This window comes from Bos indicus, chromosome 8 (genome assembly GCF_029378745.1).
Source record: "Bos indicus isolate NIAB-ARS_2022 breed Sahiwal x Tharparkar chromosome 8, NIAB-ARS_B.indTharparkar_mat_pri_1.0, whole genome shotgun sequence".
Taxonomy (NCBI): domain Eukaryota; kingdom Metazoa; phylum Chordata; class Mammalia; order Artiodactyla; family Bovidae; genus Bos; species Bos indicus.
This window is the reverse complement of record NC_091767.1, coordinates 102734389-102760901: the sequence shown is the minus strand read 5'-3', so window position 1 is coordinate 102760901 and position 26513 is coordinate 102734389. Positions and strand designations below refer to the sequence as shown.

Here is a 26513-nt window from a genome sequence, read left to right as displayed (position 1 = left end):
TTTGCAAAAATGCAAGTAGCGAGTGGTTGCCGAGCAGAGCTCCAGGGAAGGGGTGGGAAGAAAGGGCTGAGAGCATGCCAACCCCCAGCAGCGCCGGCATCCGGCACCTTGAAGCATCTCAGGACCACCTCGGACAAGCTCCTCAATGCCTCCGGACTTCAGTCTTCCCATCTCCAGAGTGAGAGCCGGATCTGGGTATGGTCAGGAGCCCTTGCTGTTGGGAGACTCCAGAACCTGGGACTCTTCCAGATCAAGTGTCAGAGGGCCTCTGGGCTGTCGGCACAAGGGAGGCCCCCCCAGGCACAGGGAACCCAGGGCTGGTGGATGGAAAGAGAGGAAAGTGATCACCTGCCCAACTGGGCCACACAGAGGACAGTGGTGCCACCAAAGCACTTGAAAACACTCTTCCTGCCGGGCTGGGCGCCTGTGTCACCCACCAGCCCAGTGTCTTTCTTGGTCTGGCGTTTGGTGGAGCATCGCGAACCAGCAACAGGCTGGAAACAGCAGCCCAGGGAGCTTGCTTTCACGGATGGATGAGACTGACCCACAATCCAGTATCTTTCTACTTGGGGGTCTCCAGGAGGCGAGGGCACCACGAGGAGCAGCTCTGATGAGCAGAGTGGGCTCAGCTACACTGAAGGAGCCCTGGGATGGCAGTCAGGACAAACCGGTCTCTAGACCAGCCGTGAGGACAGGGCCTCAGCTCCTCCTTCTAGACACGCTTCATCCAGAGAGCCTGCGGTTCACTTTCAGGTCTAGGCTTTGGTGTCTTTCTCAAAGAGCTCGGCAGGGCTGGGTGTCTTTATCCCGTGACGGTTCCCTCCCTGCTCCCACCCTCACCCAGAACAGAATCACCATTCAACCCCTGTTGCTTTCTCAGTGGAAAAGGAAGGAGGGAGAAAGAGCTGGATCAGCCTTAGCCAAGTTCAAGGGTGGGTCTGGTACCCTGGCCAAGGGAGCGCCCCTCCCACACTTCACTGAGCGCTGTCTGGAGGCAGTGTGGTCTAATGGCTGGAATATTCGGTCTGGCATCACCAAGACCAGGGCCCACATCTTGGTCTGGCAACCTCCAAGCTGTGCGGAACTTGACTCAGGGTCCTCAGCTAGGAAATGGAGCTAGCACCGTAACATCTCTGTGCGGGTGGGGGAGTAATTTAGTTTGCCCCGCCCTTTGCCCCCTAGATTCATTCTCACCTCTCCCTTCCTGGTCCTCAGGAGGCTGACTCCACCCAGACTGAAGATCCAAGTGTGGGAGGAGGGGAGAGAGGTCAGGGGGTGTCCACGCTCCCTCTGCTGGGCCACAGTCCCGGCTGTGGCCGTGTCCCCCTCCCAGGGTCCCCGCTCCCATCAGAATGCCTTCATCCCACACCTCCTGCTCTGGGGGCTTCTGGCAACACAATGCCAGCCTCTTGTCCCTTCAGGCCTAATGAGCTCCCAGCTTCCTGCTGTGGCTGGTCTCTTGAGTCATCACCACCTGCAACTGGGTCCTTTAACCCCCTCACCATACTTCAGTAGAATACCCTTTCATTATTCTCCCAAGATGATAAACAAATGCCCAACAAACACACAAAAAGATGCTCTCCATCATGAATTGTTAGAGAAATGCAAATCAAAACCACAATAAGATAGCACTCACATCTGTTGTGAGGATGGTCGCTATCATAAAAACAGAAGATAACTGCTGGTGAGGATGCGGAGAAATTGGGACGTGTGTGAAGTTAATGGGAATGTAAAATGGCACAGCTTCTATGGAAAACAGTATTGCAGATCCTCAAAAAATTCAAAATAGAATTACCATTCGTGTGTGCATGTGTGCTAAGTCGTTTCAGTCGTGTCCAATTCTTTTCGACCCTATGAACTGTAGCCCGCCAGGCTCCTCTGTCCATGGGATTCTCCAGGCAAGAATACTGGAGTGGGTTGCCATGCTCTCCTCCAGGGGATCTTCCCCACCCAGGGATCAAACCTGCCTCTCATGTCTCCTGCGTTGGCAGATGGGTTCTTTACTAGTGCCACCTGGGAAGCCCCCAAGAATTACCATGTGATCCAGCAATCCCACTTCTGGGTATATATCCCAAAGAATTGAAAACACAGTCTCAGCAAGATATTTGTACAGCTATGTTCATAGCAGCATTATTCACAATAGCCAAAATGTGGAAATATCCCAAGCGTCCACTCATGGATGAATGGATAAGCAAAATGTGGTGTACACATAGAATGGAATAGTAGTCTTAAAAGGAAGGAAATGGATGGACCTTGAGCATATCCTGATGCTGGGAAAGATTGAGGGCAGGAGGAGAAGGGGACGACAGAGGATGAGATGGTTGGATGGCATCACTGACTCAGTGGACATGGGTTTGGGTGGACTCCAGGAGTTGGTGATGGACAGGGAGGCCTGGCGTGCTGCAGTTCACGGGGTCACAGTTGGACACGACTGAGTGACTGAACTGAACTGAGGACATCATGGTGAGTGAAATAAACCAGTCACAAAAAGACAAATCCTGTATGATTCCACTTACACAGGGTACCTAGAGATTAGTGGGGTGCCTGAAGTCACAGAGACAGAAAGTAGTGAGGTGGCTTCCAGGGATGAGGAGGTGGGAAATGGGGAGAAGTTGATTAATGGGCACAGAATTTCATTTTCACAAGATGAAAAAGTTCTGGAGACCCACTGCCCGACAGTGTGAATATACTTAGCCTTACCGAACTGTATACTTAGAAATGGTTAAGATGCTAAGAAAAAAACTTATCAAAGTATATATTTTAAATATATGGCCCTTAGTATATATGTTAACTATACCTCCAAAAAAGTGTTTGAAAAAAAAAAAGGCCCTTCATCAAACTCCCATCAAGATAACTGTTGGTTCCTGTGCTGGTCAGCACATTAGAATCTTCCGGGATCTTTTAAAAATTTCAAAGCCTAGGCCAACACCCCAGACCAACTGAATCACACCCCTTGTAGGTAGAACACAAGCACCAGCTTTTTTTGATGCCTCCCTGGTAATTCCAATGCGCCCACAAGTTGGAGACGCACTGAATAAATCCTTGTGCTTCTTGTCAGGAATCTGTATGATTAGCTAGTTCTTAGGCTTATTGTGAGGATTAAGAGGAGTAGTGAATGCAAGGTATTTAGAAGGTTCCTGGTACTTAGTTAGTGCTCCATAAAATGTACGGAAAATATCATTGACTTTATCATCATTATTTCTCTGCACCTCCAGGTTGCCGTGGGTCTTTGAGAAGCTGCAGAGGAGGTGAGGGGCTGGCTATCAGGACAAACTCAAGTCCTGGAAGGTAGGAGGCATCTGGCCTAAGGCAGAAGAAAGTGGGGATTCCATTCTGGCTGGGGAGCTTCGGGGACAAGATTGTGAGGAGCCCAGGGCCCAGGGGATGGCAGACCTGCCTTGAAGCCAGAGGCACCTGCCTCCAGGGGCTGCTGCCCCCTCATAGCTCTGGCACAGCTCAGAGGCTCCAGAAAATGTTGGCGGAGGGGTGGGGGCACCCAGGGCTGGTGGATTAGTTGATCCAGGAAGCAGCCTGGCAGGTAACCAACAGACTTAGAGCTGATCTGCCACTCTAGGGCACCTTCTAATTTTTCACGGGTCCTCAACCGCTCTTGGTAACCCCAGCAGCCTTGAGGTAACTACTGACCACCACCAAGGGTCTGCCCTGGTGTCCACTCACTTTGCTGAGCTGGGCATGGTGGGGGCGGGGGAGCAGGCCTCCCTGGGTCACTGCATGGGAACTGCTGCTGCTGCTGCTGCTGCTGCTGCTGCTAAGTCGCTTCAGTCGTGTCCAACTCTGTGCGACCCCATGACGGCAACCCACCAGGCTCCACTGTCCCTGGGATTTTCCAGGCAAGAACACTGGAGCGGGTCAAAGGGCCAGTGCATTGGGGTTGCCTAAAGAGGGGCATCTCTGCTGGCCAGGAAAGAGCTTTGGATGAGGAGGTGCTGGCCCAGCCTGTATTTTCTCCCTAGGCCATCTATCCATCCATTCATCCATCTGTCCATCCATCCATCCATCCCATAAGCATTTCCTGAGCACCCACTGTTTGCCCAGTTGAGACCCTGAGATCTGACGGTGAGCAAGAGCTTAAGTCTGGCTGGGAGAGCAGGAGTGGCAGGAAGGAGAAGGGCCAGGGGCAGAGGAGCCAGCAGTATTCAGACCAGGGCTTACAGCCCAGCTCTGCTCTGCATCTGCTGTGCGTCCTGGGGAAAGTCACTCCTCCTCTGCTGCTGCTGCTGCTAAGTCGCTTCAGTCACGTCCGACTCTGTGCGACCCCAGAGATGGCAGCCCACCAGGCTCCCCCGTCCCTGGGATTCTCCAGGCAAGAAAACCGGAGTGGGTTGCCATTTCCTTCTCCAATGCATGAAAGTGAAAGGTGAAAGTGAAGTCGCTCAGTCGTGTCTGACTCTTCATGACCCCATGGACTGCAGCCTACCAGGCTCCTCTGTCCATGGGATTTTCCAGGCTGGAGCCCCGGTTTTATCTTTTTCCAAAGGGTAACAGACCCATCCTCAAGGAGATGCTGATGTCGGAAAGGAGACATGATGACATAATGGTCCCAGCTTGAGGCTATCTGAAGCTATTTCCCCAGGAAGGGAGGGCAGGCCCCTGAGCCCCGACCCCAGCCCAGGCCTCTTACCAGTGGCAAGGCTTATGGGGGAGGTAGCTTTCTTGGGACCAAGCTGTGGTCAGGAGCCAGGCCCAGTGGGTCCCCCAAAACCACAAATCCACACGAGAAGCAGTCCTCTGGAGACTGGAACCTAGGAGCCTGGCTCCCCACCCAGCTGGCGTGCTTTTCCCCATCTGTCATCAGGGCAGCCTCAGCCTGCCCAGAGCTGATATTCCAAGGAAAGGTCAAGACTTCATGGTCCCATTGTGCAGGTGGGAAAGTCAGGGCCTAGGAAGGGTGAGGATCTATTCAAGAACACATGAGTCCATGTCAGAGTCAGAACTAGAAGCCAGACCTCCTGGGTCCTCCCCGCACTCTCCTCCAGAAGGGTCTGTGTCCTGAAACGAGCAGGATACCAGGAAGATGACTTGGAAGCTTTGACTCCCTCTTTAAGAGACTCCTCAAAAAAACCTCAGCTCCTACTAGGCAACCAGCCTTCCCCTCCAAATATCCTCCAAGCAGCCCTCCCTCTAGACAAGTCCCTCCTCTGCTCAAGCACCTTCCATGGCTCCCTATTAGCCAATATAACTCCTAGCATCCAGGATCCCAATCTACCTCCCCAAGTTGATCTCGCCTTGTGCTCCCACATTTGCCTTACATTCTGGTCCACTGGCCCCATCCCCAGGCCTTCGTTGATTCTGGTCCTTCCTCCTAGAACACCCTTCCTTGCCTCTTTTCTTTGTTTTCCTTTAGTCACTCAGTCGTGTTCAACTCTTTGTGACCCCATGGTATGCAGCACACTAGGCCTCCCTGTCCTTCACCATCTCCCAGAGTTTGCTCAAACCCATGTCCATCGAATCGGTGATGCCATCCAACCGTCTCATCCTCTGTCGTCCCCTTCTCCTCCTGCCTTCAGTCTTTCCCAACATCAGGGTCTTTTCCAATGTCTGCTCTTCGCATCAGGTGACCGAAGTACCGGAGCTTCAGCTTCATCATCAATCCTTTCATGCCTCCTTCTTTTGAGTTCATCCAAACATCACCTGCGATAGGAAGTCTCCCTTCTCCCCAAATCAGACACAGTCTCTCCTCCTCTAGGCTACCAGAGGACTCCCTTAGGTTAACTCTTCTTGAGTGCCCACCTGTCTCCTCCAGGAGATGGGGAGGTCCCTGGGAGCAGAGTCTAAGTCACACCCACCTCTTGTCATCTTCCCAACCTCAGCACCAAGCATTAAAAGAGAAAAGGCTAAATGACCCCTGGTGCCCTGAGCCCACAGCCAGACGAATGGACAGGGACTGCTCCATGCCCTTTCGGGGCCCAATTCCAGGTGGGAGGTGGCCAGAGCCCGGGCCCAGCGCCTGGACACAGCCGTTGTCCCCGCCTCCAGTCGCTGTATTTGTTTTCCTTCTCCCTAGGCAAAGGCTGCAGAGGCCATTCTGAGCCACAGCTGGTTTTTATTGCATCAAGACTCAAAAAAAGGCCTGAGCATATTTTTAGAGAGAAGGGGAAAAAAGAATATTTTCTTCCCTGACCCAAGATGAGGGCTTGCTCCAAGTTTCCATCTGCTCTGCCTTCTGGGTGGAGCTGGCGGGGAAGTTTCTCTGCAGGAGGATCCTTCAGGACACAGGTTTATGAGCTCATAGATATGGCAGCTCGAAGGCTGCCTGCCTCCCTCCCCTGACACACACACAAATGCTCACTCACATACACGCTCACAACCTCAGGCCCGTGATGTGGAGAGGGGAGGCCATGCCTCAGGCAGGGCGGTAATGGAGCAAGAGGGACCCAAAACCCCACTGGAAGAAGGTGACCGAACGGTGGCTGAACCCGGGTCTCCATGCTTGAGCCCCAGAGCCCTGGGTCATACAGCATGCCCGCTGGGCGGCCTGGACCCACAGGACCCGGGACCAGGATGAAGAATGTGTTTGACGTGCATTTCAATGGCTGGTTTCCAAGTGTCTGAAGACACTGTCAGGATGAACAATATACAGATGACTTCAAGTATCACAGAGCTTTTGTCGAAGTGCATTTTCTCAATCAAAGGATGCGAAATGCACCAGAGTTCTGCTGGGGTGTGTGTGTGTGTGTGTGTGTGTGTGTGTGTGTGTGAATATGGTCTCTGTGTGTGACACATGTGGTGGAGTATGTGTACGTGTTGTGTTTGTATGTTCATGTGTAGAATATTTGTGGTATGGTTTTGTGTGTGTGTGTGATGTTTGATGTGTGCTCTGTGTAGGGTGAGGGGTGTGTATGTGTGTGCTTGGTTCATTTCGTGTATATTGTGTGTGTTTGATGCTGTGATCAGTGTGTGTGTGTGTTGTGTTTGTATGTTCATGTGTAGAATATTTGTGGTAAGGTTTGTGTGTGTGTATGTGATGTTTGATGTGTGCTCTGTGTAGGGTGAGGGGTGTGTATTGTGTGTGTTTGATGCTGTGATCAGGCCAGAAGCACGTCTGGAAGGAGGTCTGTGTTGGGGTCCCCACCTCCTCTGGCACACTTCCGAGTGGCGCCTTTTTGAGATTTTTTCCAGGGTAATTAGTTAGGGAAAGCACAACACTCAGAGGAAGAAGTTGAAAGGAAGGGGCCGTGTTACACACTTACTCCCCACCAGACCCTGCCCCAAATATCAGAACTAAACTTTTTTGCCCCTGGTGACACCCAGTCCTAAAATCTCCCATCCAAAGAGATGCAGACAATGAAGCTCAAGTTGAGAGAAGCCTGAGGCCCAGTGCTACCCACAGAGCAGGAGCTAGAGTCCAGCCCACCTCCTCCCCACAGCAGGCTGACCTTCAGTACCAGAGCCAGCAAGCAGAGCCCATAGCATTCCCAGCAAAAGTGAAAGTTCTTCACAGGTGAGCCACAAGGGAAGCCCGAGAATACTGGAGTGGGTAGCCTATCCCTTCTCTAGCAGATCTTCCCGGCCCAGGAATTGAACCGGGGTCTCCTGCATTGCAGGCAGATTCTTTACCAACTGAGCTATCAGGGAAGGCCAGGCTCTCCACAAACTTGGCCTCATTTCCCTTTCATACCCACCCATCCAGGGGGCACGATTATTGCATTTTATCAGAGGAGGAAACAGGCTCAGGGGGAGACGGAGGTGAAGGAGGCCCCTGGCAGCCACGAGGAGAGAGGAAGTCCCTGGAGACAGGCAGGCACACTCTTGGCTGTGGGGATCAGACAGAGGAATCAGGGGGGCTTGTGGGCTTTTAGCTCCATGAAGCCTCTGCCTCTTTCATGTCTGTAGAGACACAGGCCCAGAATTGGTGCCAGGAGTGCGTGGGCAATGTGTGGGGCTTTTCCCTGTCTCCCTCTCCATCCTTCCTGGCAGCTCAGCCAGGCCAGGCACCCTCCTACCCACAGATCCCTTCTATCCTCAGGCAGCTAGAGCTGCTAGAGGCTCGCCTCCTACTTCTTAGAAACTGAGGCAACCCAGCAGAGGCCAAAGGGAGCTCCATGGGAGATAGGCTTTTCCAGCAGAAAGACTCAGGCTTCAGACCTTCCCAGCCTAGAGACCTTGGGCAAGTCCCCCTCCCTCCCTGAGCCTCAGTTTCCTCCTCTGTGAAATGGGGAATAACAACAGCTGCCTCCTGGGATGGTTGAGGGACCACAGGCGGGTGTGTGAAGCACTTGGCACAGGCCTGGCACCGGGAGGCACTTGATTGATGTATGTCCCGTTCCCATCCCCTGCTGCCCTGGTAGGCACGAGTTACAGCAGGCTTGACCAGTCCAAAGGTCCCTCCCCTCCTGGCCCCAAGAGAAGCTGCAGAAGAAAGAGAAACAGCAGTTCTTGGAAAGTCACCATGAAGTCCTCCCTGGAACAGGCGGGACAGTCATCAAGTTGCCAGTGGGTGGCCACACCAACCACCGGGCCCGGAGAGGCCCTCCGTGACCTCCCAGCTGCCTCGCTCTGAGTTCTGTGGTCCTATTCTCCACTCCGTGTCTACCCCTGCACAGGCCACCACCATCAGATACTTCCCTGTGGGACTCACCTCACTCCACCCTCCCCTGCTCAAAGCCTCCCCTTCCCCCATTCCCACACTGGCATAAAGTCCTTTATGCCGGAGCATTCCAGAGCATTCTCGGTCTGGCCGGTACCCACTGTGCTCTCTCCTTGAACCTCCTCACCCTGCACATCAGTTACAGCCAGTCCCACGTGGGCACCTGGTTTCATTACCTGTGGGAAGAGCTTAGTCCAGGCCTGGCACACAGGGGACCCTTTAGCAAGGCGGATCCACAGTTGGCAGAGACATCAGGCTTATGTCCCACAGGATTTTGGGCTTGGGATGTCATTGGTCTCCTCTGGCAATTTCTGACTCACACCTGAAGACCCACTTTAGTCTTCACCTCCTCCAGGAAGCCTGCCTTGATGCCCACCCCTCTAGGCCAGTGTAGGTGTCTTCTTCCCAGGTGGAGCTGCCTGGTGGCCCCCAGCCCTCCTGTCACTGCTGTCTTATCTGGATAAATTTAGTCCCCACTCACCAGCCTGGCATGTCTTCCCACAGTCCTTGTGGATTTCAGTAGGGCTTATGTCCACCCATAAGGCTTCTCTGGTAGCTCAGTGGTAAAGAACCCACCTGCCAAGCAGGAGATGTAAATTCAATCCCTGGGTTGGGAAAATCCCCAGGTTGGGAAGATCCCCTAGAGGAGGAAATAGCAATCAATTCTAGTATTCTTGCCTGAGAAATCCTGTGGACAGAGGAGCCTGGTGGGCTACAGTCCATGGGGTCGCAAGAGTCAGACAGGACTGAGCATGCACGAGCAGCTTTATGTCCACGCATAGGTCCTCCTTGCTCTCAGCCCCTGCGGCTCCCATCTGTCCCCTACCTCATCCCAAAGGGCCTTACAATGCAGAGTTAATTTGGAAAACAGAGTTTGCTGCCCTTCTGCAAACAGCAGAGAGCAATTCCTGAGCTGAGTACAAAACAAGCTGACATTCAGAGGCAGGCAGCACAATTCTTAGGAATTTTTCAATTATCCCTCCCCCGAGAGAATCTCTGCCAGCTGGGAGTAGGGGAAACCTGACCTCTGGGAATGTTCTGGAAATTCCTCCCTTCCCCCACCCTCCCAGGCTCAGAGACCGTCCCCTCTTCCTGTTATGTTGAAGAACTTTGGCTGGCTGGTTGTTTGGAGACCCTGGGTGTGGGTGTGGGGACCCACCTGAGACAGAGTAGTCACTGCAAAGGCAGCTGCTGACTGTTATCTCACAGAGCCGTTGCTCTGGCCTGAACTGTGTCCCCTCCCACGTTCCTACGTTGAAGTCCCAACCCCCAGGAACGCAGAATGTGCCTGTGTTTGCAGACAGGGCCTTTGAAGGGGTGATTAAGTTAGAATGAGGTCCTGAGGGTGGGTGTGAATCTAGTAATACCGCCCTTATCAGAAGGGGAAATTCAGTCCCAGACTCACACAAAGGGAAGACCATGTGCAAACACGGGGAGCAGGCTGGTGCTATCTGCAAGCCCCGGAGAAGCAACCCTGCAGACACCTTGACCTTGGACTTCCGGCCTCCAGAACTGTGAGACGACGCACTGTGGTTGGTCAACCACCCCGCCTTCCTGCTCTCGAAGGGCAGCCAGGGAAGCGATACAGAGGTTTTGATGTCCCTCATTGCGCTCTTATCATGTTCGTGGGCTTGTCTAACCCTAACCCTAACCCTAATTCCCCCAAGGCACTGCACAGAGCTGGCCTGTTTATCCCTCAAAGCCTTGTACTGCATCCTGAGAGGTGCGGAGGGTATTTCCTGGGTGAACACTTCCAAGATAAACAGAACTATGGTTCATAGGCTCCTGAAGTCAGCAAATGCTGGCAAGCAGAGAGACCCAACCGTGCATGTCCCTTCCTCCTTGGTGGCCCCCTCTGGAGCACCTACGTGGCCTCCGGTTCGACCCTCCATAGCCCTGAAAGGAAGGCTCCCCTCCATTTCACAGATGAGTAACTGAGGCCCAGGGAAGGCAAGTGATGGTGCCCAAGGTCATTCATGTAGTCAGAGCCATTAGGCAGGCAAGCCCCCAGGTCCCAGGATGGGTCTGAGACGGGGAGGGCGAGGGGTGGCCGGCTCTGCAGTATGGCAGGCGCTGCAGTGTCCCACCCTCAGAAAGAGACAGACAGGACCTGGGATTGCATCCTGACTGCTTCTCTTGGTGAGCAAGATATTCACCTCTCTGAGCTGAGCCTCAGGTTCCTGCGATTGTAGGACAAGGCTGAGAAAGATGATCCAGCAGCTGCCGTGCTTAGCACGGTGTCCGGTCCACAGAAAGGCCTCAAGAAACGATGCTGGTGCTGCTGCTCATGACGACAGCCTTCTGGAATACGCAGCTGGCCCCGCACCTGGCTTTGCAGGAAGTCTGACAAAGAGCTCACCCTGGAAGCTTTTCCTGCCGATCAGCGTGGGGGGTGGACAACCTCTGTACCCCTGCTTCTGACTGCTGTCGTTAACCCTCCGCCTGGCCTCAGTGGCCCATTGTCCTCCCTGCAGGCTCAAACCAGGCCAGGCCTGCCAGGAACCAGCGGCTAAAAATAGCCCCCCACCCCCATCCCAGAGTGCTGGGGTCCAGCTGCTCACCTCCTTCCAGGGATCAGGACCTGCCCCCCTCTTCCCGGCCACTACTCTGGGCGAAGTCCAGCTTGGCCAGCTCCCAGCTCCCTCTCAGGGAGGTCCAAACTCAACACCCACAAGATATTTTGTGGAAAATTCGAGGCTGGCTATAATTCCCTAGGGCAGAGGCTTGGTGCAGACTTGTAGACACGGCCAGCAGTGAGTTTGGGAGGAAGGGTCTGGAAGAACAGGCAAAGCAAAGAGAAAGAGGGAAAGGCAGTCCAGGTGAGAGGAACAGCTGAAGCAAAGGGAGGAGGGAGGAGGCTGAACAGAGCAGTGGAAGGCTGTGGGACGTCTGTTGGGAGAGCAGGAAGGGAGTCTCCAAGGGCAGCTCAGACTTAGCTGAGCAGGTCCTTGAATGTCGGGCAAGGCTTTCCTGACCTTCAAAGCCACAGCTTGCCTGCAGTCGGTGCCCGAGATGCCTTCACTCCTCGGGCCTCCTTTGAATCTCCTCCCTAAGGGGTAGTCACAGCCCTGAGAGGAGAGCCAAGGGCTGGTGAGGATGGAGAGAGGTACCTTCAGAACACCCCACCCCACCCCAGGAAGGGGGCTTCTCACCAGTGACATCATTAGTGACTCCAGAGGCTCTGCCTGAGGGCTGTAAAGACACTGAGCCTGCAGCCATTCAGGTCAGCTTTCAAGGGCCTGCTTTCAAGGCCCTGGGGTGGATTTTGGGGACCCAGACAGCCATTCAATTCTAGCCCTACAGGGGCTCACGGTCTAGGATGAAAAGAGACAAGTGAAGAGGCAACTCCAGGGCTGGGTCACCTGAGCACAGAACTGAGAGGGCCCAGAGAAGAGCCCTCCTCCAGATTTGGGAGGTCAGCAACGGGCTCCTGGAGGACGCACCCCTTGACCTGAGTATCAAATGTTAAGGAGGAGATGGCCAAGGATAGAGACCCAGGAACTGTGTTTCAGGCAGAGAAGAGCGTATGCAGAGGCCCTGGGGTGGAAGTGTCCTGCCTGGTGTGTATGCATGGGCAGACACAGGGAGGAGATATGAGGATAATGAGGCCGGAGAGGTCTCTGGAGACCAGGTTCTAAAGTCTTCTGAGTGCCCTCATGAACACAAGCATCTGTCACCCACAGAAAGGCTGGTGAATTAAATTCTTGGGAAAAATAATGGCAATGTACCAAATTGAGTACATTAAATCCTATTTTTAAAACTCAGAGTCTGGGAATTTGATGACTGATTATTCAGTAAGGAAGGCCTTACTTATCATTTGTATATTAGGAGTTTGAATTTTGTTAAATTTTTTATCAATTCATATGATCATATGACTCTCTTCTTTACCCTGTGAATGTGGTGGCTTACACTGATCGATTTTTGAGTATTGAATCAGCTTCACGTCACTGGGATAAACTTCACTTGGCAATGATGTATAATTTTTAAAATATACTGATGAGTTATATTTGCTAATATTTTATTAGGCATTTTTGCATCATATACATAAGGAATATTGGTCTGTAATTTTCTTTCTTTCTACTATCTTTTTTGGTTTGGGTATCAAGGTAATACTGGCTTCCTTAAAAAAATTGAGAAGAGCTCCCTTCTCTTCTATTTTCTGGAAGGGATTGTGTAAAATTGGCACTAATTTTTCTTTCAGGCGCAAGTGTATTTTAAGCCTCTGAAACTTGTCTGCTACCACCCCATTGGCCAAGACAAGTCACATGGCTGGTCCTAATGTCAAGGGTGCAGAAGGATGATCTGCCTCTGTATATTTCACCAGAACTAAGCTCTTCTCTCCAGGCTGCAGGCACCCACAGCCCATGGGTCTTCCTAGAACCCATATCTGATTGACTGGGTGCTCCCAGGAAGGACTTTTGAAGACTGTATCTGTGTAACATCAGTTCAGTTCAGTTCAGTTCAGTTCAGTCGTTCAGTCATGTCCAACTCTTTATGACCCCATGGATTGCAGCACACCAGGCCTCCCTGTCCATCAGCAACTCCCAGAGTTTACTCAAACTCATGTCCATCGAGTCAGTGATGCCGTCTAACCATCTCATCGTCTGTCGTCCCCTTCTCCTCCTGCCCTCAATCTTTCCCACCATCAGGGTCTTTTCAAATGAGTCAGTTCTTTGCATCAGGTGGCCAAAGTATTGGAGTTTCAGCTTCAACACCAGTCCTTCCAATGAACACTCAGGACTGATCTCCTTTAGGATGGACTAGTGGGATCTCCTTGCAGTCCAAGGGACTCTCAGGAGTCTTCTCCAACACCACAGTTCAAAAGCATCAATTCTTCTGTGTTCAGCTTTCTTTATATTCCAACTCTCACATCCATACATGACCACTGGAAAAATCATAGCCTTGACTGGACGGACCTTTGTTGGCAAAGTAATGTCTCTGCTTTTTAATATGCTGTCTAGGTTGGTCATAACTTTCCTTCCAAGGAGTAAGCGTCTTTTAATTTCATGGGTGCAGTCACCATCTGCAGTGATTTTGGAGCCCTCCAAAATAAAGTCAGCTACTGTTTCCACTGTTTCCCCATCTATTTGGTATGAAGTGATGGGACCGGATGCCATGATATTAGTTTTCTGAATGTTGAGTTGCAAGCCAACTTTTTCACTCTCCTCTTTCACTTTCATCAAGAGGCTCTTTAGTTCTTCACTTTCTGCCATAAGGGTAGTGCCATCTGCATATCTGAGGTTACTGATATTTCTCCCGGCAATCTTGATTCCAGCCTGTGCTTCCTCCAGCCCAGCGTTTCTCATGATGTACTCTGCATATAAGTTAAATAAGCAGGTGACAATATACAGCCTTGATGTGCTCCTTTTCCTGTGTGTAAGTAACATAGGTATGCTCGATTTTAAGACTTATATAGCTACACAGTGGGGTTCCCTGGTGGCTCAACAGTAAAGAATCTGCTTCAACGTGGGAGACTGCCTGCATTGCAGGGGACACAGGTTCAATCCCTCGGTCAGGAAGATCCCCCTGGAGAAGGAAATGGTAACCTACTCCAGCATTCTTGCCTGGAGGATCTCATGGACAGAGAAGCCCGGCGGGCTACAGTCCATGGGATCCCAAAGAGTCACACACAATTTAGTGACTAAACCATCACCACCACCATAGCTACAGTACTCAAGATTGTGTGGCATGGATGGAAGGATAGAAATGTAAATCAATGAAACAGAACAGAGAATCTAGAAATAGACCCATACAAGTATGGCCAATTGATTTTTGACAAAGATGTAAAAGAAATTCAATGATAGGATGGCTATAAAAAAAAATTACAACAAATCTTGGTAAAGATGTGGAGAGATTGGAATGCTTATGCACTGCTGGTGGGAATGTAATCTGGTAGTTTGGCAAGTCCTCAAACGTTTAAGCTGGAGTTTATGACTCAGTAGCTCCACATCTAGGTATATACCCAAGAGGACAGAAAATGTATTTCCACACAAAAACTTGTACATGAGGGTTCATAGCAACATTGTCCATAATAAACAAAACATGAAAACAACCCCAACATCCCTCAGTTGATGAGTGGATAAATAAAATGTGGTATAGTTTGTCATATTTGAAATGTGATATGTGCATTGGAATACTATCAGGCATTAAAAAGAGATGAAGTACTGATCCATGCTATAAAACAATGAATTTGAAAACATTATGCTAAGTGAAAGAAGTCAGACAGAAAAGACTACGCTGTAGGATTTCCACTTACATGAAATGTCTAGCAAAGGCAAACATGTAGAGATCGAAAGTAGATTCCTGGTTGCCCAAGGCTGGGTGGGAAGGGATATGGGGAAGGGATATGGGGAAGGGAGTGACACCTAATAGGTGTGGACGTTTTTTAGAGGCTGATGACAATGTTCTAAAATTTATTGTGGTGATGGCTGTACAACTCTGTGAATATACTAAAAACCATTAAGTTGTATCATTTAAATAGGTGAATTGTATATGTGATTACATCCCGATTGAGTTGTTATTTAAAAAAAATAAATAAATCAGTGGATGAAGGATATTCTTTCCAATAAATGGTGCTGGAGCAGTTGTATGTCTTTATGCAAAAAATAAACCTCAACTTAAATCTCACATTGTGTACAAGAATTAACTCAAAAGGGATCATAGATGTTACATGTGAAACTATACAACTTTTAGAAGAAAACATAGGAGAAAATCTTCAGGACCTAGGGCTTGGTGAAAAGTTCCTAGAAATAACACCAAAAGCATGATCCATAAAAGAAAAAAGAAAAAAAGGTAAATTGGCCTTGAACAAAATCCAAAGCTTTTCTTTGAAAAAGATGCTATTAGGAGGATGAAAAGACAAGCTACAGATGGAGAGAAATTATTTGCAAATCCGATATTTTGCTAAGTATTCATACATAGAAAACATACATGGTTTTTCCAGTGGTCATGTATGGATGTGAGAGTTGGACTATAAAGAAAGCTGAGCACCGAAGAATTGATGCTTTTGAACTGTGGTGTTGAAGAAGACTCTTGAGAGGCCCTTGTACTGCAAAGAGATCCAACCAGTCCATTTCAAAGGACATCAGTCCTAAATATTCATTGGAAGGACTGATGCTGAAGCTGAAACTCCAATACTTTGGCCACCTGATGTGAAGAGCTGACTCATTGGAAAAGACCCTGATGCTGGAAAAGATTGAGGGCAGGAGGAGAAGGGGACGACAGAAGATGAGATGGTTGGATGGCATCATTGACTTGATGGACATGATTTTGAGTAAACTCCGGGAGTTGGTGATGGACAGGGAGGCCTGGCGTGCTGCAGTTCATGGGGTCGCAAAGAGTCAGACACGACTGAGCGACTGAACTGAACTGAACTGAACATACACTGAATATATAGAGGGGCTCTCAAACTAAACAGTGAAAAAGCAAACATTCTGATTAGAAAATGGGCAAAAGACATGAAGAGATATTTCACCAGAGGACATACAAGTGACAATAAGTACGTGAAAAGATGCCCAATATCACTAGCCGTTAGGGAAAAGCAAATGAAGACCTGGGTGAGACAGCACTACATACCCGGTGGAACAGTTAATATAAAACGTAGGGCAACATTACTTGCTGGCTAGGATGCAGAGACCCCTCACAGTCAGCTAGTAAGAGACAGTTTGGCAGCTTCTTAAACATTAAATCTGTATTGAGACTTCCCTGGTGGTCCGGTGGCCGAGACTCTGTACTCGCGATGCAGGGGCCCGAGTCCAATCCCTGGCCAGGGAATTAGATCCCACATGCTGCAACTAAGCCTTCTCATGCCACAACTAAAGATCCCACGCGCCACGACTAAGACCTGGTGCAACCAAATAAATAAACTGTTTTTTTTTAATTACCTCTATACATTCTTATGATCTACCAACGGCACTCCTGGACATTGATCTTAGAGAGATGAAAACTCGTGTCCACGCAGAACTCCCTCCACGATGGTTCATAGCAGCTTCCTATGTAATAGCCCCAAACTGGAAATAACCAAAATGTCTTTCCGTACGTAAATGGTGAGACAAACTACTATTCATGCATACCAAAGAACGCTACTCACTCAGCAATAAACAGAATTGAACTATTCACACAGGCAACAGCTCAGGCGGATCTCAAAGGTTTTACAGTGAGTGGAGAAGACAGTCTCAAAAGGTCACATGCTGTGTGATTCCATTTATATAACATCCTTAAAATGACAAAATTATAGAGATGGAGAGCAGACTAGTGGCTGCCAGGAGTTAGGGATGGTGGAAGTGGGGCAACGAGTGTGACTATAAAGGGAGACCTTTGCGGTGAAAAAGCTCTGTATCTTGATTGTGGTCGTGGTTACACAGTCCACACGTGGGATAAAGTGACACGGAACTGGACACACACAGAGCAGCAATGTCAGATTCTGGTTTTGACCTTGTACTATAATTAAGTAAGATGTAATTGTTGGGGGAAACGAGGTGATGGACGCATGGGACCTCTCTGTACTATCTTTGCACAATTTCCTGTGGATATATAATTATTTCAAAATGGAAAACAAAAACCTCTTTCATGTCGATGAGAACTTGCCCCAGGTAGGTTGGTGACCTTTCTGCTGAGGGGCAGGGGCACTTGGAGCAGAGCCGAACTCAGCCCACGGTGAAGAGCCAAGTCCAGCCCAGCTCCTCCTGGATCAGCCGACTCTAGCTGACCTGTCAAAGGATGAGGGCGCATAAGTAATTGGTGTTTTAAAGCTGCTGAGTGTTGGAATGATTTATTTTGCAGCATTAGCTCGATAATAGCTGACTAACACACACCCACTTGCCACATCTCCTCTCCACTGCCCTAAGAGGATGGATGTCTGTGGCAGAAACACCTTGTGGTTCCCCAACATCTGCTCTACATGTCTGTTACCCCAAAGTAATAGGACCTCTGTTTTTCATCTGGTCATATGGCTGTCTGGATTCAGACTACATTTTCCAGCCTCTCTTATAATGAAGAGTGGCCCTGTGACCAAGTCCTAGCCAATGTGATATTAGAGAAAGTTCTATATGACAGTTTCTGGGAGCCTTTTCTCAGAAAAATCATTGACATCCACCTTTTGCCCTCTCTTTCCTACCCCTTCACCCTCCCCAGATGCAGATGTGATGGCTGGAGCTCAAGCAGCCGTCTTGGACATCAAGCAGAAGTTACAATTTGAAGATGGCAATAGTAACAAAATAGATGGAACTAGGGTTCCCAATGATCATGGAGATGCCATGCCAACCCGAGGCTGCATACATATCAATTTCCTTTTCATAAGAGAGGTTACAAAGTTCTATCTTATATTTCCTGTCATGCACAACAGAACTCAATCTTCACTTATTCAGTAGCTTCTTACCTTTTTTCATGAGCTCATCCTGTGCACCTACTAACCATGGTAAGGACTACTATATGTCTCCCACCCTTTGAGTAAGTATTTATTAAGCACTTACTATGTGTCAGGCAATGTAATGGTGCTGGGAAAATAGTAAGGAGCAACACAGACATGGTCTCTACCCTCAAGGGCTTTGTAGTTGAGAGGAAAAGACAGAGAGCAATGAAATGAATGCACGTGTATAAGTAATTACCATCTATGATAAGTGCCTTAAAAGAAAGGCACAGGCACTTTGTGAGCAGACAAAGGCCCTCTTCTTTGGGGCCCTCTTCTACTTACAGCTATCAAGGAAGGCTTCCCTGAGGAAGTGACATCTAATCTGAGTTCTAGGGGAAGTGCGGTTAGGAATATAGCTTAGCGCTTTTTGCTTAGGCTATCACATCATTCAATCAACTGTAACCTGACTGATATTAGTATATATTCTGTTTGGAAATATCCACTGTTATTTCATGGAAAACTTTGGTCCCTGATACACATTGAATTATCTTAATAAAATGATTAAAACTGTTACTTGTATATAATCTAGTGACAAAAGTGGTTGCAATGTTTTCTGGAATAAATGTTATGATTTAAGCCAAAAAAGGAAAAAAAGAAAAGGTCTGCCCTCAAGCCAAGGAGAATCTGAGTCAAGAACCCCCAATCGAAGCCACTAAACTTCTCAGACTGGCACAGGTGAGGCTGCCTGGGAGTTAGGGTTGGGGTCCCAGTTCCTACTCAGCCAGCACACCCTTGTCTACTTTCTCTAAGCCCTAAGTTTCTCACTTGTGAAATGGAAACAATACTCAGACCTTCTGGAGGCCGGGTGAGGGTGAGGCATGGAGCGCCCTGGGGGTGAGGCCTGAGCTGCCATTTCTTATCTCCAGCCTGAGCCTGCCCTCCCCCAGCCCCAGCCGTGCCTTCACTCCCATCGTGCTGAGCAGACTCCTTCATCTTCAACTTGTCTCCTCCAACCCAAGGGAGGGGCCCCCCGGGGGCAGGGGGCCCAGGATACCCCCTCCCCTCCTTCCTGGCTGACCAGGGAGAAGACAGGAAAAGCCAGATGTTTCACAGATGTTGCAGACTGTAAGCAAAACAACAGCTCAGAAGCACCTTCCCTGAGGCCCCAGGGTCTATCGCTTGAGGGACTGGGAGCCATGAGGGAGAGGCAGGGGTGAGGGCAGTCTTCGCAGGAAGAGAGGTGAATCAGAGAGCTTCCAGGGTAGGATGTGAGCAGGAGGAATACAGGGAGGAGGAGCCAGGCAGGGAGTGGGGGAGTAGGGAGCTCAGGGAGTTTGGTGGGGGCGAGGGGGTGGGAAGGAGGGAAGATGGCTAACTGGGTGAGCCTGTGGGGGCCTGGCTGAGCAGGAGGCCTCTGGAGGCTATTGCTGACCTACCTCCTTTGCCCCACCTCCACCCCAGGATCCCACTTCACTGGGGAAGAACTTTAGAACCAAGAGGCTCCCAGGTGCTCCTGAGCCACCTCTGGAGGTATTGAGCTCCCCATCACAGGAGGGATGCAAGTAGAAACCCAAGAAGGGACCCAGGCACCAGCCCGCAGTGCGATCCGGATGGTCTCTTCCAGGTTGGAGAGTCTAGGAGGCCGTATCTGCGCCCAGCCAGGCCAAGAGGCCAGTAGCACGAAGGACTTGACTGGTCCACAACGGAGCTGGGTGACGTTGCCACAGGCAGGCCAGGGCTGAATCCCCTCCTGCTGGTATCCACCGCGAGGCACTACTGTGCTGCCCTCTCCCCTTTTCACCCTCCACACCCAGTTTGCCAGCTGACCCCAGCTGCCCGCAGCCAGGCCAAGACTGGGCAGCAGTACAGGGACAGACTGTTTGTGACCTACTCCCTGGAACAGGCTGGCTTCATTCTCCAGCAAAACCATTCCTGGAAGGACGGGGATCTGGGGTCTTCAGGCTCCCCGTCCACTCTAATGAAGGTAGAGAGTGAGCTTGGCCACTTCCCCATGACCCTGAAAGTGACATGGTTGATGGCAGCTTGTGCTGGAGGAGCAGGTCCCTGTGCCAGGCCCTGGGTTCAGCTTGCTGCAAACAGCCTCACTGAGTCACTGCCACTCTGAGGTAGGTGCCAATCTGCACAATTTATAGATGAGAAAACTGAGGCAGAGAGGCTACAGGATTTTTTTTTTTTTTTTCTCCAAAGATTTGCAGCTTGTAGTAAGTGGCAGAACCAGGGGCTAAGTGAATCCTAGAGCCTGACTCCAGGGCCTGGGCCTTGCACCTCTACACGTTTGCTGCTTCCCTCCCTCTGCCTCAGTCTTCCCATCTGTGAGATGGGAAGGGAGCTGGACAGGACGTGGTGACCTCACAGCTCTCAGATCCCACACCTTGACCGGCCTGGGGTTGCTAGATGGAGACCACATGTGAAAGAAGAAATGGGGAACAGTCCAGACACCATACGGGTAAGGGGACTGCGGCCTAAGGCGGTGAGGGCTGTGCCCAAGTCCCTCGGGAGTCCAAGTGGGGGTAGGGCAGGCAGATCCAGGCGCTTTTCCAGGCTGCTCTCCAGCTGTTCTGTGTAGCCAAAGCAGCTTGGAGGCCAAGGGCGCCGGGTGTGAGTAATGGAAACCAGGCAGTGGGGCCTTCCGAAATGGGAATTCCATCTGCCTGACTTGGTTCTCCTGGCCTGAGGTTTCCACGGCAACTTGGGAATGGGAAAGATGGAGGGCCCAGCCCAAGGCTGACTCCCTGGAACCTAGGGAAAGGGGAAGGTGAGTCTCCTCCCAGACCCAGGGTCCCCTCCTCACCACAGCAAGGCCAGGTGAGCCCAGACCCTGAAGCCCTGAGTGCCGATGTCAGCTCTGCGGCTACCATTCTGGGGTTGCAGTCCTCTCTGGGCCTTAGTTTTCCCAGGTGTCAGGTCCCCAAATCTCCAGGCCTGGATGACACCTGAGAGAGTCATCCCTCACTCTGATCCAGGCGCACATCTCTGTCCCCCATCCCTCTGGGTCATCAAGGCACTGGCAGCTCAGCCCTGAGAAAGCCCTTCACCATTTACGAAGCCAGACAGGGTTCCCTGGCCAGGCCCCCGGCACAGGGGAGAAGACCCAGCCCCACTCCCAGAGGAGCTCACACACCGGTGCTGGGGGAACAGGCTGCAACACTTATTAAACACCTATTGTTTGCCTAGCCCGACATTAGGACCCCAGAGACCACCGTTTCTGATATTCTCCATGTGCAGGGGGATCCTGGGGTGTCCTTGCCCTGGGCGACCAGCAAGGGAAGGCAGGGAGGAGAGTGGCTGCACAGCCCCTATCCTCTGCATCTCCAAGTCCCCAGTGGGCAGCCCTGAACCTGAAACCCCACACAGGAAACAAGCTCCAAAGAGATGGGGTCCTCCTGCAGTGACTCTGCTGCCTTCATCTAAGTCAGCCCAGGCAGCCAGTCCCCACCTCAGGCCACACCCTAGTCCCTGCCTCCACACCCTCGCAGGTGGTACCTGTGGGCATCAGGGGCAGCTTTTGCATCAGCTTGGCCAGGCTCTCTTCCACCTCTCTAAGCGAGCAGTCCAGGGCCTCCTCTCAACCTGGCCTTTCCTAAATGTGTATCTCCTGTTAGGTACAGAGGGCAAGTCTCCCTCAGGGCCACAGAAGGACCCGCCCTGTCACCTCCTGAGTTCTTTCTCCATTGTAAAGGCCTCCGTGAGCCTACCTGCCTGCAGCTGCCACCCTGCCTGAGATCCTGACCTCACCCACCTCCACCAACCATCCCTGTGCTCCGGTAAGTTCCCCTAGAATCTCAGAGTGTGGCAGGGCAGAAAAAAGTGGAGGAACTTGCTGAAGGTCACATAGCCAGTTAGCAGCCCAGCTAGGACTCCATCCAGTAGCCAGCAGAGGATGGCAATCCAGAGAGCAGGTTGTGCAGTCAGATGAGCTTAGGCTGAGCCCCTTGCTGGCTGCCACCTGCCAGCTGTGTGACCTTGGACAAGTCGCCTTACTTGCCTGGGTTTCACATGCCTCATCTGTAAAATGGGGATAACCGCCACCTCCCAGGCTTGTGGGGAAGATGCGATGGTAAGTGGAACAAGCTTGGCAGAGCTCACGCACAGAGGCGGCGACTGATTGTCAGGGAGCAGCACTGGCACCGGATGGGAGGCAGGTGATGGCAAGAGAGGAGAAGCGTGATTGGCAGCCCCCATCCCAACCCTCCCAGCCCCAGTGACCCTGGGAAGCCTCGGAATCAGGAACGCACAGAAAGGGTCAAGAACAAAAAATAACACAGGCCTTTTATTTGCTCCAGAACTCGGCCGCTGTGTGGTCTGAGGGTGCCATGCTTTCCCGGGGCCCCCCGGGGGACCCCCCTCACTCAGGCGGGGGCTGGATTTCGGTGTGAGGTCAGACTGCAGCCCCCACCCGTCTGGGCCTTATCGGTCCAGCAGGCCCAGCTGCCCGCCACGGGGCTTGGGACCACTGAATCCCCTGAAACTGGAATATGGTGCCCACCTTCTCAGCAAGGCGGCTTTTTCACAAGGCGTTGGTTAAAATATTGCACTTGTAAAGTAGGAAAACTGATGAGGCAAAGGTTTCCTATTACAGGACGACGTGCCAAGCATCCAACTACTGTTTAAATAAATAAAACTCAAGGCAGGGATCCGAGCTGTGAGCCCCAGCAGCTCCCCCGAAGAGCCCCGGAGCTCAGGCCTCGGCCCCTGCCCCGCCAGCCAGTTCTTTAAGGAACTTGGTCGTTGCGAAGTCTCTGCAGCAGGGAGCAGCAGCTCCGGATCTGTCTTAGCCCAGGCCCCTGACCTGCCCAGGCCCTCGGGCCCCCTCGTACCAGGGCAGCGGGGACCCAGTGAGGCCAGTCCCTCTACTCCTCCAGTGGCCTGGGCCTCTCTTGGTCCAGGCCTCTCATCCAAATGTCCGTCTGTCTGTCCGGACGCAGCCTCTGGGGGCTTGCTTGCCCCCTCTGTCGCAGGGGGGAGGGAGGCAGGTGGGAAGGGGCCCAGCCTGCCTGGTGTGAACACTGAGCTCTACCCGCGTGGCCCCTAAAGCGGGGGACTCATCTTCTTCTGGTTAATGAGGTCCAGGTAGAGGTCCGAGCGGAGGAAGCGTGGGTACGAGTCCTTCTCCATGAGCCCAAAGATGCGCTTCTGTGCCAGGTCGAAGCAGCCCCGAGTGACACTCTGCAGGTTGTCCTTGGTATGCTCCCGTGTGTACGAGTCCAGGTTTACCTGCGGGGCGGAGGGCGATGAGGTCAGGGCTGCCTGCAAGAAGCTGCTCCTAGGGGCCGGGGGCCAGGTCAGGACCTGCCCAGCCTCTCATCTCCAAGCCCTTCTACTCCACATCATAAGGTTCAGAGGGGAACCCCATAGGTTAGCAGAGTCAAGTCCTGGTTCGGTCACTGACTGGACGGGTGGTAGAGTTTTTAGGGCCTGAAAATATCACCTCTAGAGTCAGGCTACCTGGGTTCAAATCCCAGCATTGCCACATGTTAGGTGCGAAGTGCTCTGAGCCCTGGCTGTCTTAATTATAGGCTGGAATAACAGTACAGTCCTCAAAGAGCTGTGAACATTAAGCATCACCATCCATTTATTTAAAAAAGATAACGCCTGGCACACAGGAAGCACTCAGTAGACATTAGGCTCTCTGAGACTTTGTCTCCTCATTTTAAAAATGAAAATAATATTAAAACCTATATTACAGGTTGTTGTGAGGGGTAAATATGGCGCTCATCTGTGAAGGGCTTTGCATGGGCCTGGCACCTAGCAGCCCCTGACAGTCGCCATTTGTGTTATCAGTCAGGATTCTGTTCTTCCTGGGAACCCCAGCCTGCTTCCTCTTCACCCTGAGCACTTGGCCTCTAAGAGTCACTCTGGCCTCTCCCCTTGCTGAGCCCCTCCTTGAGGCTTCCAGCCAGCCCCCTCACCGAGAGGCCGCTGGGCATGGGGATGGGGGCCTGAGGGCCCAGCCCAAAGCCCTACCTCCTTGCACGCCTGAATGGCGATGTACTCAGCAAAGATCTTCTTGGCCTTGGCCGCCATCTTGGACTGTGACTTGACCTTCTTGAAGTCCTCGCATGCCAGCCAGAATTCCAGGTTCTCCTCACTAAACTCAGTGCGGAGGAAGGCCTGGAACACCGCTAGACCGTCTGTGAGGAGAAGCCCAGACCCTGAGGTGAGAGGCCAAACCAGCCCCTTCTGCCCTCAGGCCCCCCCAGCGGACCCTCTTGGCTCATTCTGGGTGCAGATGCTGAGGGCTTAGTAAGGTCACCTGCTCCTGAGACCCAGGAACCCAGGATATGGTCCCCACCCCTACACTGCCTCTTCATGGGCCTTGGCCAGGTTCCTCCCCATTGGTGCCTCAGTTTCCTCATCTGTCAAATGGGAACCACCTCCTGGATCCTAGTGAGGATCAGAAGGGGTTCCCGTCCGCGAGATGACAGGCACATTTGGCCCCGCGTACACCCTCAGCACATGGAAGTGTTTATTGTTATTCTGGGAATATGGGTCTGAGAACACAGGTCCCAAAGGCCTCCAGCAGGCAGTGCCAGCTCTCATGGACAGAGAGGGGCTGGCAGCAGCAGGCTCCAAGGCCAGACCAAGGGCCTCAGCCTTTCCCAACAGTGGGGACACAGGACTGGACCCAGGAAACAGGGAAAGGCAACCTCTCTGGGGCCAGATGCACTCTGAGCCTGGGAGAGGAGGAGAGGACGGGGGACAGGACACGGAGAGGGAACAGGCCGGGTGGCCCCACTTACACTTGTGGACCAGTAGCTTCTCCAAGGACTCGCCCCACTTGAGCGCTTCCTCTGAAGTGGGCCTGAGGGGGAGGCAAGGGGCACCGTGAGGGGCCGGGAGGCTCAGGGAAGTGAGCTGACCCCTGTCAGCTGTCCTTGGCCCCAGAAAGTAGCTGAGCCCCATGAGGAGCACAGGAGGGGAACCACCCCCTTTCTTTGGGCCAGCGGCATCACTTCTACCCCCACCTCTGCCCCTCCCCGGCCGTCCTTCCCGGGACAGCGGCTCCCCATCCACGCTGCTCATGCAAGGCATGAGGCTCCGTCCACAGGAGCCTCCATCACCGCTGAGCCGGATCAAGCCGACTGCATTCTCCCTTACACGCCCACCAGCCACCCTGCTCCCACGGGACCCGGGAGTGCCTGAGGGGGCTCAGGGGTGCCGGAGAGGACCTACTTGAATGACTTCATCACTTTGTCTGTCTTGCCCGTTGGCTGGGCCCCAGGGGATTCGTTCCGCCGCCTAAAGATGCCCAGCTTGTTCTTCATGTCCTTGGCTCTGGGGACAGAAGCAGAGAGGGGGTCGGTGAGCCCGGTCCACTCGCCCGCTTGCCAGTTCAGGGTCGGGAGGGTGAGGGCTGGGGCAAGAGGCACCTACTCCTTCATGGTGTGCCGCCTCTGGAGGTTCCCATTCCGAGTGAGGTACATGCCTCGGAGCATCGCTGTAGGGCCCCCCACCTTGCTGCCCGGGACGGCCTGCTGCAAGCACCCCTAGGCTCCTGTTCCCAACCCGGTACCAGGCGGCAACGGTGCGGGCTGCAGCTGAGCACTCACTCACTGGAATTCCAGCCCCCGGACGACTGGACTCCCAGGCACAGGCCAGGCTGGGACTCAGACAGGAGGAGCCAGGAAATGGGAGGGACCAGGACCGGAGCAGGGAAAAAAAAATATCCCTCCTGGCCAACCCTGAGAGGGAGCCCGTGAAAGGGGCATGTGTCTGGAAGGGGCGGCCTCTGGGGCCCGCCCAGGCAGGAAGCCAAACCCGTTATTTGTGACTGGCCTCCCCGTTACCATGGCAGCGCCCTGGGAAGGAGGAGAAAACAAGTCAGCAAATTGCTGGGAGGGAAGGCGGGAGGGAAGGGAGGCTCTGCCCACCAGGGTGGCAGGACAGGCTATTTTTAGCCAAGAGCCATTTTTAGCCCTGACACTCCCCCGGGGCAGATTTCAGCCTGTGGACAAGCTGCTGGCGAGAAAGGGGTTAAGCATCTCCTGCTCATGATTGCTTCCCTGGTCCCTAGACCCCTATCTGGGCACCTCCCTGTGAATAGTTTCTGCCAGCAGACCGCGCAGTCTCCGTCATCGGCTTTGGATATACCCACCCATGAATATGCAGGATGTCCCACGAAGTTTCAAGTTTTAAGCTGGAGTCACTTCAAAAGTACAAAGCCCATAAACTCTCAAAAACATCATTTGAAACAAATTAACTTTTTTACGCCTACTTAGTCTTATGACTTTTGAATAATACATTTTTTTTGTTTTAGTTTTTGATCTCTGTCCTTCTGATTAAAGACGACAAATGCTGACTGAACCGAAAAATTAAATGCGTGAAATTTAAAATGCGTTATCAAAATCGTAAAGCTAAGTAAGTGTAAAAGAAATTTAAATAATGGACTGTCAAATGTGTTTTATACGTTGGGCAGCATACTTCTGAAGTTATCCGAGCTTCAAAGGTTACTAAGACCAACAGGATGCCCTGTTTAATGAAGGCAAGTGGTGCAGGTGGAAGTTTAGAGCAGAAGTGGTGCAGCAAGACCGTCTC

The 26513-nt window shown here is 52.0% G+C and overlaps 1 protein-coding gene across 13 annotated transcripts in view; it reads right to left on the bottom strand.

The window, feature by feature from the left end:
* Positions 1 to 22221: 22221 nt before the first annotated feature.
* RGS3 (regulator of G protein signaling 3) overlaps positions 22222 to 26513 on the bottom strand; it is a 153257-nt gene continuing 148965 nt past the window's right edge. For 12 of the 13 annotated variants that reach the window (XM_070795313.1, XM_070795314.1, XM_070795317.1 and 9 more), the window contains 4 exons: positions 25152 to 25253; positions 24719 to 24780; positions 23943 to 24109; positions 22222 to 23192 (listed from right to left, as the gene is read on the bottom strand). In XM_070795313.1, coding sequence (XP_070651414.1) covers positions 23007 to 23192; positions 23943 to 24109; positions 24719 to 24780; positions 25152 to 25253 — 517 coding nt within the window. In that variant the 3' untranslated portion in view covers positions 22222 to 23006. Of the gene's footprint in view, positions 23193 to 23942; positions 24110 to 24718; positions 24781 to 25151; positions 25254 to 25352; positions 25570 to 26513 lie in introns of those variants that run through there. The other variant, XM_019966774.2, reaches the window with a different exon arrangement.